The sequence below is a fragment of the Apteryx rowi genome, unplaced genomic scaffold (assembly GCF_003343035.1).
Source record: "Apteryx rowi isolate R43461 unplaced genomic scaffold, aptRow1 scaffold_45, whole genome shotgun sequence".
Lineage (NCBI taxonomy): Eukaryota > Metazoa > Chordata > Aves > Apterygiformes > Apterygidae > Apteryx > Apteryx rowi.
Window position 1 is genome coordinate 3260650 of NW_020450705.1, and position 17211 is coordinate 3277860.

At 47.1% G+C, this 17211-nt stretch overlaps 1 protein-coding gene across 7 annotated transcripts in view; it reads right to left on the reverse strand.

The window, feature by feature from the left end:
* Positions 1–234: 234 nt before the first annotated feature.
* The window catches only part of NFASC (neurofascin), a 59837-nt gene continuing 42860 nt past the window's right edge, over positions 235–17211 (reverse strand). For 3 of the 7 annotated variants that reach the window (XM_026077158.1, XM_026077162.1, XM_026077160.1), the window contains 3 exons: positions 7829–7960; positions 7157–7226; positions 327–588 (listed from right to left, as the gene is read on the reverse strand). In XM_026077158.1, the coding sequence (XP_025932943.1) occupies positions 357–588; positions 7157–7226; positions 7829–7960 (434 nt within the window). In that variant the 3' untranslated portion in view covers positions 327–356. Of the gene's footprint in view, positions 589–3273; positions 3286–7156; positions 7227–7828; positions 7961–14367; positions 14524–16604; positions 16722–17211 lie in introns of all 7 variants that reach the window. The other 4 variants (XM_026077159.1, XM_026077156.1, XM_026077157.1 and 1 more) reach the window with 3 other exon arrangements.

Sequence of the window (17211 nt, forward strand, 5' to 3'; positions counted from 1 at the left end):
CTGGTGGAGAGGACCTGGGGGTGGCGGCGGCCAGGCCCTGAAGCGCTTGTGCATCCCGCTCCTGCTCTAGCCCCTTTGGTTCAGCTCAGATTTCAGCTACAGCTACGACCCCGCAGCACCTCGGCAGTCCTTGCCATTGCTTCTTTGCTAAGGATAAGATGGCTTCAGCAGCCCCCGGGCCTGCCTGTTTGCTTGGATTTTTTTTCTTTTTTTTTCTTTTTTTTTTCTTTTTTTTGTCATTGTTGGTTTGTTTCATTCACACGTTTCTGCTGGAGGCAGCAGTGGCGGCGGCTGTTGTTTAACCCCCATCCACTACATATATCTTAGGTCGTTTGTGGTTTCACATGTGTATTGCGCTATGCCAACGAGTAGATAGCATTGACTGGGGAGGTGGCTTCCGAGCTCTCGTTGCCTTCCGTCTCCTCTTTGTCCTTCTTCACCGTGTACTGGCCGATAAAGGAGCCGTCCTCGTTAAACTGCCCTTCGCCCCCCTCTCCATAGTCCACCAAGCTATCGTCGCTCTCCTGCTGCTTTATGGTGCCGTCCAAGGAGGTCTGGCTGTTGGGCAGCGGTTTGTTGTCTTCGTCGCTGGGTAGCAGAAGACAGACAGACACAGGGAGAGTTGAGAATGGGGCTTACAAGGGACATGGTTAAAACCCAAGGTCTGGATATTCAGAATAAATCCAGTGTGCAAATATGCTGACCAGAGACTGCAAATGCAGGAGAAAAGCAGGTCACGGACTGCAAAAAGCTAGTCATGGTAGGTGCGATACTTAAGTGAGGCTGGGAAAATAGCCTCCGTGCAGGAGGCCCACGGTTGCTTGTGCAATTTGGTTGGTATTTCTGAAAACCCAGCCTTCATATTTTTCTTTGTAGATTATATATTTTTAAGCAGTGTTACATACGATGCTTAGATCAGTCCAACTGGATGTACATTATAAATATCCCTTCCTTGTCATTAGTTATACTCTTTCTTTCTCTCAGCATTTTAACCTAGCTGGTTCCACTCTTTACTGCGGTTTCAGATTTCCTTGTAAAAACACACTCTAGTTTAGATAGCTACATGCAATGGGGAAAGTTTTCAAAGCACTGCAAGGGGGCATATATAGGATGCCAAGTTCAATGCAGCTTCCAAAACTCATGAAAATTTACCTTTCCAAGCTTATTTCTGAGCATCTAAGCTTGTTTGTTCAATTCTTTGTCCTTTTCTCTTTTTCATTGGAAAGATTAAGCCAGGTCRCTGAAAAATATATAGTCTGACCCACAAGAAAAAAATGAACCCTTTAAAGAAACCCTTTTAACAAAAATTTGGGGAGAAGCTGTGTTTTCTACAGAGCGTAAGGACTTGCATTTCATAAATAAAGATAATCTTGCACGGAGGACGAGAGTGGATTGCTATATATAAAAACTGATTTTCATATCAGCTAGTTATTAGTTCATGTTTGATCTTACATCCAGCATGCAAATTGTGTAATACTCCTAGAGACGTCACATACATACCTTAACATTCCTCCCCCTCCCCTTTTTTTTACTTTTTTTAGCTCAGGACTCAGCAGACTCAGAAAACTTGCTCCCCAGTGTATGGCACTCTACTTTGTTCTTTATTTTTCTTAAAATTGGTAAAAGTACCGGGCCACTTCAAAGACGTATTTGCAGAGTCATCTGTCCAAAAATAATTCAGGTTCTTTAAAAGTAAACCTCCTGTGGCTTCTCGGGTTTGGGGGCTGGTTTTCATTAAAATAGCCTTTCAGAAGGAGGAACCTGGGGGCTGGTACCATATGCCCAGGGTGTTGCATTCCCCGGGAAACAGCGGGCTCCTTGCGCTCAGCGCTGTCGTACCCAGGCCCCGCAGTGCCCGGCACCGTCTGCACAGCGACCGGGCGCCTGCGCCGCGCTGGCGCTCCGACTCCGGAGCCRCGCGGTTATGGGACTGTGCTCGTTACTTCCCCTCCTGAGTTTGCCCTGTGGAATTTCGATGGTAGCCCTTGACCATCAGCTTCCACGTCAAGGTGGGCGCACCCAGGGGAAGCACTTTGCTTAGGCCACAGAGCAAACGGCTCTTTAGCGGGSGGAACGGCCGGGGAAGGCGTCCCGTCTCTCCCGTGCCATTCCAGTAACGGCTTCAGCTCTCTACGGTGGGAGAGGAATTTGGTGCCCCACAGCAAAACTCGCAGCTTTATATCATGTTTCCTTATATCAGCACTTTGTAAATTAAGCAATAATACAAACCCAGTGTTTGAGGCCTTGTGTTAACTTGGCATCACAATAAAAATTARCTTGTTAGCTTTGTAAGCAGCTTCTTTTCGGGAGGGGAAGAGAATTCAGTCTGCAAGCAGGACTGCCAGTTAGAAAGCCCAATAAACGTCAAGCAGAGAGTGGCAAAAACCAGATCCTTTTGTTTGAAATGTCYTTTCCCAAGGTTTGGGATGGGTTCAGTTGAAACTGAATCTAGAGCCAGATTCTCCCTAATGTGGGGTTTGCAGTGCCAAACACCCAGACAGTGACTTTCCCAAACTTGCCCCTGGTTTTACCTCTCTCCAATACTATTTGTCCTGTTAGTACATTAAGAGGGTGAAGCAGGTAGTCATTGGCACGTTGATGCAATATAACCCTGTTAAAATGGATTTCTATAGGGTTTGTTGATGTGTGCGTTAGAAAACCAGAGCACCCAGATCAAAACCATTTGGGAAACCTAGTCCTGAGTTGCATACGTCATTGAGACGAGAGGGGAGGCTTGAGCCGGAGGGAGGTTATCCGGATTGAGACAAAAAGTGTGCTGATGGTGTGGGAGCGAGCGTTTCTGCTCGGTTCCCTTGCCCCCGCTCCCTTGGTGGCCGGCAGCGGGGCACGGAAGGAGGCGCTGCGGCCCGCGACTCRAGCAGCCGGGCTGAGCGGCGAGTCCCTCTGAGCTGCAGTTTTGCATCTCACCCCGGCCAGCGACCTGCGGTTGGACCTCGGGGAGGCCGGCGGATCTCGCTGCCAAGCAGGATTAGTCGTTCCAGTACCAGGGCTGGAGGGGGCYGGGAGTCTGGCTGGTGCTCGGAGGAGCCCGCGGCCCACGGAGCGTTTCCAAGCAAAATGCAACTCGCTGGACGTGGGAGTACCCCGGTCTCAGCACGAGTTAGACGGATCTTGTTTAATATGTTAGGTGGAGGCAGGTAGGGGAATAGGGAGGGGAAGGTATAGTTTCAGCTATGAAAGAAACAAACTGCTAGAAGGAAGGGAAAAAAAAAAAGCTAAATGTGCCGGACTTCTGGCAGCACGTGGTCCTACCTTTCAAGAGACCTTCATGGTCCATGTGGATAGACCAGGTGAAAAGGAGAAGAAAGAATGGGAATAAAACAGAGAGAAGCAGAAAGAGCCTGATCAGAGAGAGATATGATGAGGTATGCATTTACAGGGGCAGTGCTTTTCAAAAAAAAAAAAGAAAAAAGAAAAAAATAGTCACTGCATTCCTCATGGAGCTAATTGCCTCGTTATACCAAATGGAGCTAGTATAATTGTTCAGAGCTGGATGAGCCTCATTGGCTTCCCCGAGAAAGCTCATACAAAACAGCAGTGGACTGTGCAGGTAGACAACAGGCTGTTTGCTGATGGGCTGTTAAAAAAGGGCTGTGGACGTCAGTCAGTGAGCTGGCTGCAGGGCAGCGATATGCAGCAGGACAAGGGCCAAGTGGAAGGAGCTCCGTTGCCCTCCATCCCTCCGCTGGGTTTTCGTCTTAACGCAATGCTGGTGCATGAGGGCATCGACAATCCCTACCGACAAGCCTGCTCCTCCCCTGCTGCTTTGAGACCTCTCCTCCCCTCTCTAGGGCTCAGCTGCACGTCCAGGGCCCATCTCGGTCTTGATTTCTACTGAGATGGCCAGTTAGGCACCAGTTGGCACTGCCTGCAGTGCGTACACCTGTGTCGCAGGATGCTGGCCTGAATCAGGACCGAACTGGACCCCAGAAGGTAAAAACACTCAACTTTCCCTTCCCAGCGGCCCAGGTTTCTAGCTGACTCCCCCACGTGCTTAAACATTTGGTATAATGAGGCACAGTCACTGGCACAGAACATTGTCCAAGGATAATGGTCCCCTGCTTTGAAAATAAGCTTCGCAGCTTAGCCTCTGCCCAGGAAAACCATTATTCTGTTAGTGGAACAGAAAGATGTGACAGTGTCTCCTAATTATAGGCTGCAGAGATTTGAAAGTTGCATGCACAGGGCATTAAGGACGTGAGATATGATGAGAGCATATCAGACATGCTATGTGGAGGTGGGGAGGGAAACCAATGAAGAACTCACGTCAGCTCAGATCCTGTCCTCGCTTGAAATACTAATTGCTACCTTCCTTGAGCTTAACATTGCAATCATTTTAAATCTTAATCAGCCAACAGCATTTCATATCAATCCTTCAAGTTCACCTTCCTTTCTGCCTCCTTGAGGGAAGCCTCATTCCTATTACTTCTCCCAGGAGACCTGTTGTTCCTGGGAGGGAGGGGGGAGAGATTTTTTGTTTGGTCTTTTTTTGTTTCATTTTTGTTTGTTTGTTTTCTCCAACTAGTCCATGGGACAACATGATTGAAAATACTGGGGTATTTTGGAGCTTGGTACAGGTTCTGACCCAAAACTGTGCTCTGGCACAGTGCTGCCCCCCCCTTTCCCAATGGGACTCAGGAGAGTTTTCACTCACTCTCCTATGGGGAAGTCTTGCCCCAGTTGTACAAATCCATGCCTCTAGGAGGTGTGTTGTTGATAGGATACTCTGTAACTGAACAGGCCTACTCCAAAGGTCATATCCACTGCCAGTAAGGTGGCAAAAAGCTCATACCTATGGATAATGACCCCCAAATCCAAAAATCCCTGACACTCCTAAACTTTGGTTATTCATGTATGAATGATATCCAAGCTGCCTGTTGTTGCCTTTCTTCTGACTTCTGCCTTTAGCTTTCTAGCTCTTGGGAATGGGGCTGTCAATAAATGTTTGTGATTCAGCTAAGCAGGAGCTACTATGTCATAGGAAAAAGCATTCCCATACCATTCCTTCCCATTGCCTGGACTGTCATTTAGCCCCTTGGATGGTGCTTGGGTAGTAAGTGCAGCATTACTGAAGTCATCACAGCACACTGAAAGGTGACAGCCGTGCTAAGATCTTGGCTTCCTTCTATTCTATGCAAGCGATCCCTGGCAATGCAATTGCCTTAGGAATGATGGTGCTGAGGAGGGTTTGACGGCAACCACCTCAACAGACTATTGATAAGTAGATCTCTGAACTCTATGTGTACTGCCAGAAGCTCGATTATGAGGATCTTATTTGAAATCCAGGCGCTAGAAGTGAACCTGCAGTGCTGTGTGTTGGTAGGCTCTAAGGTGACAGAAAAAGCATCTCTCTTCCCTGTAATTATTTTGCTGGAAACGCCCTTCCGCATTCCCCACGGGTCTGGTGTCACAGAGCAGACAGGCAGACCACACACCACCACTGAACGTTCAGGTGCAGGGAGCACAGCCGCGGGTGCTGGCATCACTGAAGTCGGGCTAGCCCATGAGCCGCGTGACCCCGCGCTCCAGGGCCATGGCCCCACTGCTCCCGCTCCACCATCCATGTGGAGGAAGTGCAGGCGTGGGGAGATGCCTCTGCCCATCTAGCTGGACTGCAGGGACCCCACTCTGAGGCTCCCAGGCAGTTCACCGGTGAGACCTGTCACCGCTAAGAGTGATAACTGAATCTAGCAGGGAAGGTAAAGAAGATCTTGCCCCAGCATGTTGTTTTAGGGAGATAAAGAATGGCAACTTTTTCCTAGAATGTGCCATTTATTTTGTTTTTCACTGGGATTTATTTGTAGTCTGCATCATTTCACATGCCTTGCAGAAAACTGGGGAGCTTTGGGCTTATGACATCCTTTGGAGAAAAACAGTCACTACTGAAATATAATTACAGTGCTACTAATGATATCAACATGACCGTCTTGAAGAATGCAGTTATTCTACCTTTCATTTATATCTTAGGATGCAGGCAGATATATTCACTTTGCTTGTTCTAAAGTCTTTGGTGGAGCATGTGTGGCTTATTACATCTCTTCTGAATTGTAAATAAATCCTTCCCATCTTTGCTATCTCAATTTATAATGCTAGGAGTATTGGTAATGACATACGGTTTCATTAACCCCTGCTTTGAAGTCAGGAGAAAAACACTTCCTAGCCTAATTGGGCTTTGGATTCAGCTCAGATGGAAAGGTGCATTGTAATTCCTTAAAGAAAAGAAAAGCGCACTATAGAGGCTCAAGGTGCAACCTGGGTATATACATCCCAGTCATCAGCCAAGTGCGGGCAATCCAGTGGGATCTGACATCTTTACCTCTTTCTGTTCCTTGGAAGCAACAAGGAAATAAACAGGATCATGAACGCTGCACTGAATGTGAGTAGGTTTGGAGAACACTTGCCTGTATTTGAAATATTTGGGGAGTCTGGAGGAAAGGTAGATGCTCTTCTTCAAAGGATGTCATTTTGCTTGAAAGAGGCTGATCAGATGGTGGTGAAATCACAGCTGTCACAGCAGAATCACTGCTGGGCTACACTGCTACTCTGAAAGGCCATTTCAGTAGGGTTTCCCTGAGCATCTTGCCTGGATTCAGGCAGACCCCCAAATAAGTACACTTACGTGCTTTCAGGGCTGATCTAAGCATAACTTTGAGTGTTTCTATTCTGGATACTGCCTTACGACTAGGAGAGAGGCTGAGCTACAGGGTTATATACTTGAAATATCCTCAGGCTGCTTCAGAGTCAAGTGTGTGTGTGCTTGTGTGTTATGAGTGTCATTAAGGTTGATGTGCACCTGGTGAGAGCTGTGTCCCAGGTAGCTGATGTCAGTCCCATGTCTCTGCCTGGACAGATCCTCCCAGGAGGAGGGACAGGGAAAGAAGGAAACCTTAATAGCATACTCTCAGATTGGTTGCTTTTCCAGGGTTTTAGGCAGGAAATGTTCCCTTTGGTAGAGAACTTGCTGAGAGAAGGAGGCAGGAGGAGGAAGGTGGGAGAAATACCTTCTGAGGCGGTGTGGCACCTCGGCGCTATGGTTATGGGGAGAGGGTACAGCGGTGAGGTCTGTGATGGCTGCGGAGCGGGGCAGATGGGACAGGAGTGGTCGCATGAACACACATGCCAAATGGGAGCATACCTGTAGTCAAACGACCCATCTTCTACGTTCTTGTCTTCAGGATTGAGATGCTCATCTTTGTTATCTCGCACTGTGTAAGCAAGCACATCCCCAATATTTATGTTAAAAAACAGTATAAATTATAAAGGTTTAACTAGAGAGTAACAGCATCTGGTCTCATGGCTGTCTTTGGTAAAATCCCTGCAGGATGAGGTACAGACCTTCATGGACTCTGTAAAAAAGCTCTGTACGTGGAAGGGCTTGTTGGATTGGGTCCCAAAGGTTACTGCAGTGCTGAGGCACCAGGGCACAAGAACTCAAGGTGGCTAGAGAGGATGTATTAATTGGTGAGTTTTCCTAAGCTGCCTTATCTTTGCTTTGCAAAAATTTAATGAGATTTTTTGCTTGAAAATATCTTTTTCTAGAAGAGGATGAGCAAATTTGCAGAACGGGTGTCAGGTCATGCATAACAGGAGTGTCCAGCTCTGTAGCCTGCCTCCTGCACAGCACAGAGAACTCGCCCAACCTTTAATTAACTGAAATGCTTTCCACTACTAATAGCATTCATACTATGGAGGAAGAAAAGCCTTTTTAATCAGAAGCATCTATCTGAGAGCAATACAATTCGATTAGCTCCTGGAAGCCTGGAAGTTTAAACCACGAGAATAAAAAATTGCCATGTAGTGCTCTTACCTGGGTATTTTCCGCCTCTGCTTCTCTTAATGAAGCACACTATCAGCAGAATAAGAACCAGGAGAGCTATGGCGCACATCAGCCCAATGAACCAGCCTTGGGTTGCGATGTCCACGTGATTCTTAGTATAAGCTGGGAGAAGTTGAAAGGAAAAAAGCTATAAGGGACAGACCAGGACAACAGAGAGGAATAAACTACTACGAAAAACTCAGTCCATCAGTTTAGAAACGATGTATCTTTAGTGCTGTATTTTTGAGCGTAGGTGTATTGACCAGGTTATCTGAGAGTGTAATACAGGAACCTGGTTTGTGGCCTTTTTTTTCTTTTTTAAATGGTAGATCAACTCAACATTTTAGCAGTAGCTACACACAGCAAAGGGTCATAACATAAAGTAAAACTTAGCACAGACCAATGAGAAAAATGCATTGAAAATAATGGCAAAAGAAGCTGGGTAACAGATTTGATCTTTCCTTTCCAGTGTCTGAAAGCTATCCTGGAGATGGTTTCTGTGAAAAGAGCAGAAATAAACATGCCCAAGCAATGGCTAAAAGATTTAATCCCTGGCATAAAGTTAGGTAGAACAGCAACAGTAAATCCAGAGGCTTACTGAGCACTGCAGTGCTCATTAGCAGCCTTGAGCTGGGGGAAATCCTAATTCTTGAGGTCCGGCAGGGAGCCTGGGACAGCCTCACCCTTACGCAGAGGCGATGGGGAACAGCTCTGCAGGCTGCGTCCTTTCTTGTGCACTCRAGTGTGGCCGTAGGTAGCTAGAAGCTGCTCAGTGTGTTGTGCTTGTGCTTGGAGCCCTGCCTGAGCAGATAAACCAAAGACTGCATTTGGTGCAGTCTCTCCAGGGCTAACCTCAAACTTCTGAGCCTTGGTACATGCTTGGGCGTTTGGAAACCTAGCTTCTACCCTTTGGGGTGATTATCTGAGCTTTGTCAGCAACTGGTACTGAATGCAATAGATAGTCTGTCACGGTGGGGCATCTGTTTTCAGTAGCCCTGGGGTGGCCGAGAAAGGAGATGTGGAGGCCCAGCAAGACCTGGCCAATGTGTGAGCAGGGACGCGGTACTGGGTACAAAGCCCTGGTTGGTGGTGGAACTTTGAGGAACGACAGCTGGGTCCCAAAAAGTTGAGACGTGGTCTGCTAGCACTGAAAAGTCCTATCCAACACCTAAGTGCCATGTTCTACCGCACATACTCTGACTTGTTATTTGCAGCTCCCCTGCACGGTCAGACGGACAAATCGGTGTCCTATAAATAGCAATAAGCTGCCATTTTCTGGCTCTCATTGACATGCACTTGGTATTCAGCAAAACAGAGCAGAGGAGAAAATAACCTTCAGCACAACAGGGGGGCTTAATTTAACCAGACTGCAGTGCAAACAGACAGAGGTATTCCTGGCAGGAGCGAGGGGAGGTCTGAGCTGGGCAGGATTGAGCTGGGACTTAGCAGGGGGTTGCCTGAAATGGAAAGTACAGTGCAGTGACYGTTTTTTATTGATGTTCATGTGACAAAAAACAACTTCAGATTAGACTGTTACCTGATCTTGGCTACTCTGGTCTATAGTGCTGCCGAATACCAGAAAGGACTGTGCTACCGTCTTTATCATGTTGCATTGCTTAATCACATAAGTGAGCTCAAGTCAACAAGACTTTCCAACCAGTGCCTGTTGTGAGGCAGCACGCACAACTGTCTTGTGTAGGTGCCGGTTGTTACAAGCAGCGAAACACTTGCACGCGGTAAATGGGTGGTTGATCCTTGGGTTAACAGTTACCGAACTGTGCAGGAGCAGTATTGCATCAAGAACAGATGTGAAAATGCCCTTCCCATGGCTCCATGCTCAAGCCAACTCCAAGCATAGCTGCAGAATTTGACTGGGTGACTTTGTTGTCACTGTATGAGAAAAAAGAGAGCATTTTCCCCATCCCAGCGTATCTGAACAGCTTAAGTCGAGGTGCTGCGAACAGTGTACAAGCAGTGACAAGCCATCTCTTAATGCCCTTTCACAAAGTGCTGGTAGCAAGTCATGCCTGAGAAATGATAAATAATTGGATTTAAAAACCACCAAATCCTACACGAGAAGCGATAATGGAGGATCAGCCCTGCCAAATACCGTTGTGCCTGTACTTTTTAGAAACAGATACAGTACATAAATAGCCCAGAGAGGGGAGTGTTATTTAGGAAAGCTACAACTGGATGCACAGTTTTTCAGCCTGCTTCCATCCCCATCCCAAACACCATCCACAGAGGCCTCCAAACCAGGGCCCGTCTCCTCGATTACCCACCCAGCACCAACTGCCTTTTACAACATTTTTAGTATCAGTCCTCAGCTTCTGCTCAAATATGAGAACAAGATGGTGCTGATAAAGAAAGCATAAAAGACAACCCCCCATGAATATATTCTGAACGAAGGGCTCTTGTAGAAGAGACAGCGACTTTAAAATGGGTTGAATTGGTAAACTTCCCTAAACTACGTCCTTTCAGGGGTGTAAGCGCATTGTTGGCCATCAAAATTGAACCCAAGATAGCAGATGCTTTCCTCGGGGAAATCTGAGCCACGATGCCAGCAGATAACTGCAGCCACACCGTGACACAAGGAAATTCACAGAGAAAAGAGGAAAATGAAAAGAGAAAGTCCCACTTGCTAAAAAAATGGCATCAGACACTGAAAGCTCTGTGTTGGTATTACTTCGCTATAGCCTGGTTCAGGATTTTTGAGTGAGATTTTTCAAAGGGCTCAAAGGGTCGTAGGCCTATGGCAAAAGCCATACTTTTCATCTCCGATATGGCGTGAACTTCTCCTAGTGCAGAAGCAGCCTTAGGCACYGGGCTCCTAGGGAAGGTGGGTGGAAGGAGGTGGTGTACTGTGGCCCTTTTGCTGCTTTTCCCTTTAATACTGCTACATTTAACATTTACCTTTAATACAACCTGAGCTAAACAGTCCTCAAAGATGTACTTCTTGTAATGGAGAGAATGAGATTATAACTGAATGGGGCTGGGAACTGGATTCAATTAACTGAGTGCTCGGGGAGGAAAGGGGAATAAAGCTGCACTGGAGAGCTTTGAAATGGCAGGTTGTACCAGCAGTCCTGCTGGATGGGTTCTTTATGGAAAACAATGCTAAGGGAGAATTGAGGGGTTCTTCAAAGTACCAAATGCCAAAGCAGCCCGAGGGGTGTGTTTCATGCCACCTTTCAGGCYGGGTTTTGCATGGGAGGAAGCATTCTGAGTGCCAAGTCACTAGGGGATCTTGCAGTAGGATCATGGCACTGTGTATCATCAAGGTAGAGGTATAATTGCCATACTTCCCAAAAAAGCAACTCATGACGACAAAATTACAGTCACAGCAATCTTGTATTTAGAGTAAACGAATGACTGTCATTGCAGCACTCAAAAGGAGAAGATTAAGTGCATGGCTGTCAGGGAGGATGTTTTGATTTGCTGTAATATAAGGCCAGCATTGAGGGTACATAATAGAAAGCAGCTGTGTGATCGAACAGGTATTGATTTAAATGCAACTGCAGGGACTGTTTTTTTCTTTCTTTTTTTTTTAATTAATTATAATCTTGTGATAGAAAACATATGTTATCTAATAGTCATGGTTTATATGCCAATAACAAAACTGACTAATTCACTGACTAAAGATCAACAAAAATATTGTCTTTTTTCTAAAGCAGACTGTTGGGTTAGTTTTAGTGATTACTCATGTTGAAATGTTGTAGACCAGAGGAGGTTTTACTGTATTTTTCCATTTGACTAAACAAGCTGTGCGTAGGGTTAAAGCTGGTAAAATTTTAGAATTTCCAAAGTTTCCCAGATCCCTGGGATAATCGAGGCTTCCTTAATTTGACGAGAACTAAGCTGCTTCTCAATTTTATTCTGTTGTTATATGAAAAATGCTAGCAATGATCCAAAGTGCTGTACTAAGGAGGCTAGAGCATTAAGACAATTGCTGTAGACAGTCTTTTTAAATGTGCACGYAGCCGTGGATGCACATATTTGAAAAAGAGCGATTATGCTGCGGGAGGGAGGCACGTGCAGTGGTAGCCCTGATACCTGGATCTAACTGTATGTAAAGTGAAACTAGTTTTAAGTTTTGCGTGGATCCTCCTTCCAATGGTTTTAGAGGTGGTGAAATTTTGAATTTAAAAGGTATCTTTGCCTTCAGCTGTGTAGCTTTGAAGTGTCGCTGCTGGAAAGAACTGTTGTGATTAACTGAAAGCTCAATATCCAGCAGAGAAGTCGGACAGCTGTGGTGTGGGTGGACCAGTTCTTATTTATCTACATTCAAACTGAAAAAACCTTTAGAATAGCAATTTGCAAAACATTAGAGGGGGAAAAATAAAAGCCCCCCAGTGCTTTCCTATCCAAAGCATTCCCGGTGACACAGGACAGCGAACGGGGGCTGACCATTCCCGGGAGCTGGGTGCAGGAGGGGAGCCGCGGCGCACGCGGTCCCCTGGGGAGAGGGCTCTATCGCGGGAACAGAGGTGGCGAATCCTTTAGTCTCAGTGATATCATCACTAGCAACTCTTCAATTACAGAAAATAGATATGCCGAGACTGCCAGTGCGAATCAGCCAAGTATGTTACCTTCCCCCCCCGTCCCCCTTTTTAAAGATTCCCTGCCCCTTGGTGTCCGTTGCACAGGTGAATGCCCCTCGTCCCCCGAATCCCCAAGCGGGTGAAAGGCAGGCAAGAAAACAGACGGGTCCAAACTGGGAAAGAGCTATCGAGAAAGAGGAAGGCAGGCATGTGCTGTGGTGCGGGTGCAGTGGTCATTTCCGAGTCAGCGGCGGGTGGGGTTGGGGCTGCCGCGTTGYGGCTGGAGCCCTTCTGCAGAGGTTCTGGCCACCCTCCGAGCTGAGCAATGGGCTCGTTTATTGTCCGGACTCAGAATCGACCTCATGAAATACAGGAGCAGGCTTGGAGCCTGGGGAGCCGCAGCCTCAGCTCCGGACGGTTTGTGTGTCGGAGCCTGGTCCTGCCGAAGCGCAGCCGTGAGCCTCCTCCCGGGGCAAGGAAGAGGCCCTCTGCTCTGGCTGTCGCAAAGCAGCAGAGCAACGGGAAAAACCCAGGGGAAATAAGCCCTGTATGAAAACCRGCTTCTCTGCAAAGATGAGCATGATCTAAGGGAGGCTGTGCTGTGGCTTTCACCACTTCTCACAGGGCGGCTSTAGCCAAAGATGAAGAGGCACATCGGATCGTCAGTGCCGGGCAGAGGCAGGCATGGTCCCAAGGTCAACACTTGCTCCTTATTTATCAGTGTTGGGCAGCGTTAGGCATGCAGAAACACTAGCTGCTGCCATCTGTCCCTGTGTCATCTTAGCACATCGGAGAATGACTTGGTGTAGTTATGGCTTGCCAACTTTTTGGACTCCAAATACAATACTGCAGGGGTGAGAGAGGGGGGAGAGATCCTGCTCCCCTCTCCCACCTCCTTGGTGTGGATGGAACATTTTGCTTTTGTACTTCTAATTAAAAGAGACTGGCAAGTGCTTGAGCTTTCCCTTACACACCTGGGTCTTGGCAAAGTAATTTTAGTTCTTTGAAAATCATTTCTCCTGCCTGGGCTATTACATTTTTCAGCATAGTTTGGCGCAGTGTTGGCAGCTGCTTGTTTTTTCAGCTAAGTGTTTAGGCACAGACGTTGACAGGCATCRTGCATAAATTCCTATGGCAAAACCCTTGAGTGAATACTGAGCAAGTTATAGCTATTTCGATTTACTGAAACTCATCAAGTGTGAACAGTGAAGTCTTATAAATACATAAAGCCTGATTCAATGCCTGGGGAAGTCAGAGTATTTCTGTGGCATTCAGTGGGCAGTGTAGGAAGCCCATAATTAGGATGCGATAAAAATCACTCAGGTGATAGAACTGGAAAATTGCTTGTGCAATTAGATGTAAAGTTGCCAGAGGAAACATACCTGGCTTTTTATCCTTCCAAAAAGTCCTATGCATATGCCGTAGTTGACTGTCACTGAGACCTTTTGCAAACATAGCGTTCCTCCCTCCCGGTACTGTCCCTCATCCGCATCTCATCACACACATCTGCCCGCCTGCTGCTGTGCACCAGCTCTGTGCACTGACCTGGCCCAAACGCGCACACGGACGCTCCTGTGCCAAAGCAACGAACAYCACCACGAGAAGCAACGCGCAAGTGAAAATGCAGACACGCAGCAGGGTCTATCACAGCCATCGCAGGGCTTCAAGCAGAGCTGCAGGACAACATGTGCATGTTCTCTACCCTCATTAAAAGACCCTTTCTTTCAAATTGATCCTGTTCCGTTACTGGCCGTACCAGGGTTTGTGCTCTCCTTTACTGTGCAACTTGGAGCAACCTCACTGAGCCGCTGGGGAGGCAGCTCTTTAATAAGGGCAGAGATGGCACGGGTCCCATGGAGTGGATGAAGCTGGTTCCATGCAGTCATGGTGAAACCGCCCCCGCGGACGTCCTGCGTCTGCGGGGAGAGCTCGGGATGGAGTGACATGCCTCAGAAATGCGCCACGCAGTGGGGCTGAAACCCCTCTCACCTGAGCTTGTCGTAAAGGTAATGTAAGAGTGTTCGCTGGGGCTAGACCATATGGGGAACACCCACAACTTGTACATCATTCCAGGCGTCAGATTAGCCAGCTGCACAGAGGAAGGGGTCTGAGCTTTAACGGGGATAGATTTCTCTGTCTTGTTACCTGAGAAACAGAAACCGCACATCAAACCCAGCCGGCAGGAGGTTTGCAGAGATTACCTTGTTGACACTGCAGGCAATGCATTACGCTATCCCTAGCCACTGAGCAGAAGTAATGCAGCGTGATGGTTCGGGAGCTATTAACATCTCCGTGATCGTTCCTCACTGGGAATAGAAGGAAAACAGTGATGCAGGAATATGGTATGGCTTTTACTGCATCCCTGCTTGTGGTGCTGGAAAAAGTATCCGTAGCTATTCAGGAGAACTCCCCCTACTTTTAGGTCCTTTTTCTGCCCAGCCTCAGTCTGGATACTTTGGTGTTTACAACAGAGTCTGGAATTTGCTTGGTCCCACTCAGTTGGCCCAAGGCCCGTCCTCTTGTGCTACAGGGACCCAGTGCAAGAAGCAACTCTGGCACTTTTGGGAGTGCGCAGCAGTTCTACTTGTAGGTTAAGGAATCTTTTAATGAGCTGGAGGTTGCATTAAATGTGCTGCAAGAGTGCTCACCCCAGCTGGGAGATAGCGTGCTTTGGGGGGGAGAAGGGTTAGTCCTTTAGGTCAAGTGGGGATGGCCACGGGCTGCTGGTTGTTCTTAAGCTCTGTCCTAAGGTTGACCTGTTCTTTGCACTGTGTCAGGAATAATTTGTTGATTAACTTAATGCTAAATGTTAAGTGGATTAATGCAGCAAGCCTGCAGCAGGGGGTTTTATTTGTGGCTCTGGAGAGATGGAGCTCTCTGCCTGACCAGGGTCAACCCTCCCAGTTCAGCAGTGCCGCCGGGCAGGAGGAACGCTGCTTTGGGGCCGAGCGTGCTTCCCACTTAAAATGGCACTACCACCGGAAAGGCGGGAGAGCTCTGCGAGCGCAGCCCGCGCTCGCGTAGGTGCCGTGGCTGCTCGGGAAGGACTGAAAGGCGCAGGCTGATGCTGTGGATCTCTGCYGGGCCCTGGTGACTGCACCTCGAGACGTTGCTGCTGGAGACGGTCCTGAGCACGGGCTCAGCGCTCGGCCTGTGGAAGGGCAGTGCCTGTGCTTTGCCCTTCTCCATGGGGAAAAGGGGCAGAAGCGGTTGCTTTGGGAGCTCTGGCACTTTGCATTCTGGGTTCGGAAATCTGATGAGTTCCCTGAGTTGTGGAAAACGATTCGGAAGGGGGAGGATGGTCTCGTTCCCTAATCGGGGCTGAGAACAGCAAATGCTGCTTTGCCTAATGAAGGCCTGGAAATTTCGGAGTGAGAACAGGCATCGGCTGGGCATTAGGAGAAGCTGTTTTAAGTAGAATGCGAGTTCATCTCTTGTTGTAAACAACCAAAAGTGGTTCAATGCCAATAATTATGCACAGTTGGTTTCTTTTAAATGCCGATTTAAGACCGACATACCAGACAGTGTGAAAGCTGAAATGGCTGGGAAATAAAGTCAGGGATAAAGCAGCGTTCATCACTGCCTAGCTATTAAAAAAACGACACCCCAACAACATGTAAACATCTTTTCAAAACAAGTACTGAAAGGAGAGATACTGGCTTTGATTTCCAGACTAAGTACAGCCTTACAGTTTTAAGAGACAATGATATCTGTTACGACAGGAGGTTTGGGATCATAGATTCTGCCAACTCCAGGTTCAAAAAGGCCTTCAAAGACATGCATTTTCTTTAAAACTGTCCTCCAATTTAGATTTTAGATTTAGATTGTAGATTTTATTTGCTTTTCCTTAAAGATTTGTCCCCCTTCATATATATATATATATTTATATATACATTTTTTAATATATATATTTAAAGCTGTTTATGTTGTGACCAGATATAGCCCAGCTCTGAATCCTTGAACAAATGAACAGCCTCGTTCACTACATACAGTGCAAGGAGGGGGAATCGCTTGTGAATTAGAGCGACGTGAATAGTTCTGGTCCACTCTAAACGGCCATGACCATGTCCTAGCTTTTTCCTCTCTCCTCCTCCGTGTGGCTGTACAGCATCACTCGATACCCAGTAATTAAAATTGCCTTGTAGACTGGGTTGAAACCTTGGGAGCTGGCAGGATCTCTAATGGCATCACCACCCTGTAGATTCCCCACGCGATCTGATGCTTACTGGTGATATACTTAACCACAAAGTCAGTTCCTGCAGAGTAATTGTGGCTCCAGGTGATGTTTGCCCAGTTACTATTAGCCAAAGCTCTTATGTCCCATATGGACGATCCATTGGTGGCTGGTGGACAGGTTAGAACAGGAGTTAGTATTTTGGATTATACACGAATGAGACCTCATCTAGCATCTGGCATTCGTAAAATCTTACAGAATCCTTCCTAAAGTTAATGTCTCTACCTTAGCCTATGACCATGTCTAAGGAAACATTTATTTCTTATAAAATCCTTAACTTTAAACTTTTGGGGGAAGTTTGATAGCAAGAGATCATTTTGTATTGTTATTTAAGTCTAACTGCACTCAGTTTATCTCTGAAGTCTTAAGGCTTCTGTGGCACTTCTGTGAGTGTTTCAGTCAGTATGAAAATCGCCTGGCTAAACTTGTGCCCAAACGAATGCGAGAGACGTGTGCATGAGGGCACACAGACTCACTACCACAACTGAGAAAGAAAGACTGGGAAAGAGTATTTTCATACTACTAGGGGTACAGGCAGCCAGTGGGGCAACGAAGTCCCTCGTTTCTGATTTTGAAGTTGAGGAATGTCGACATTGCTT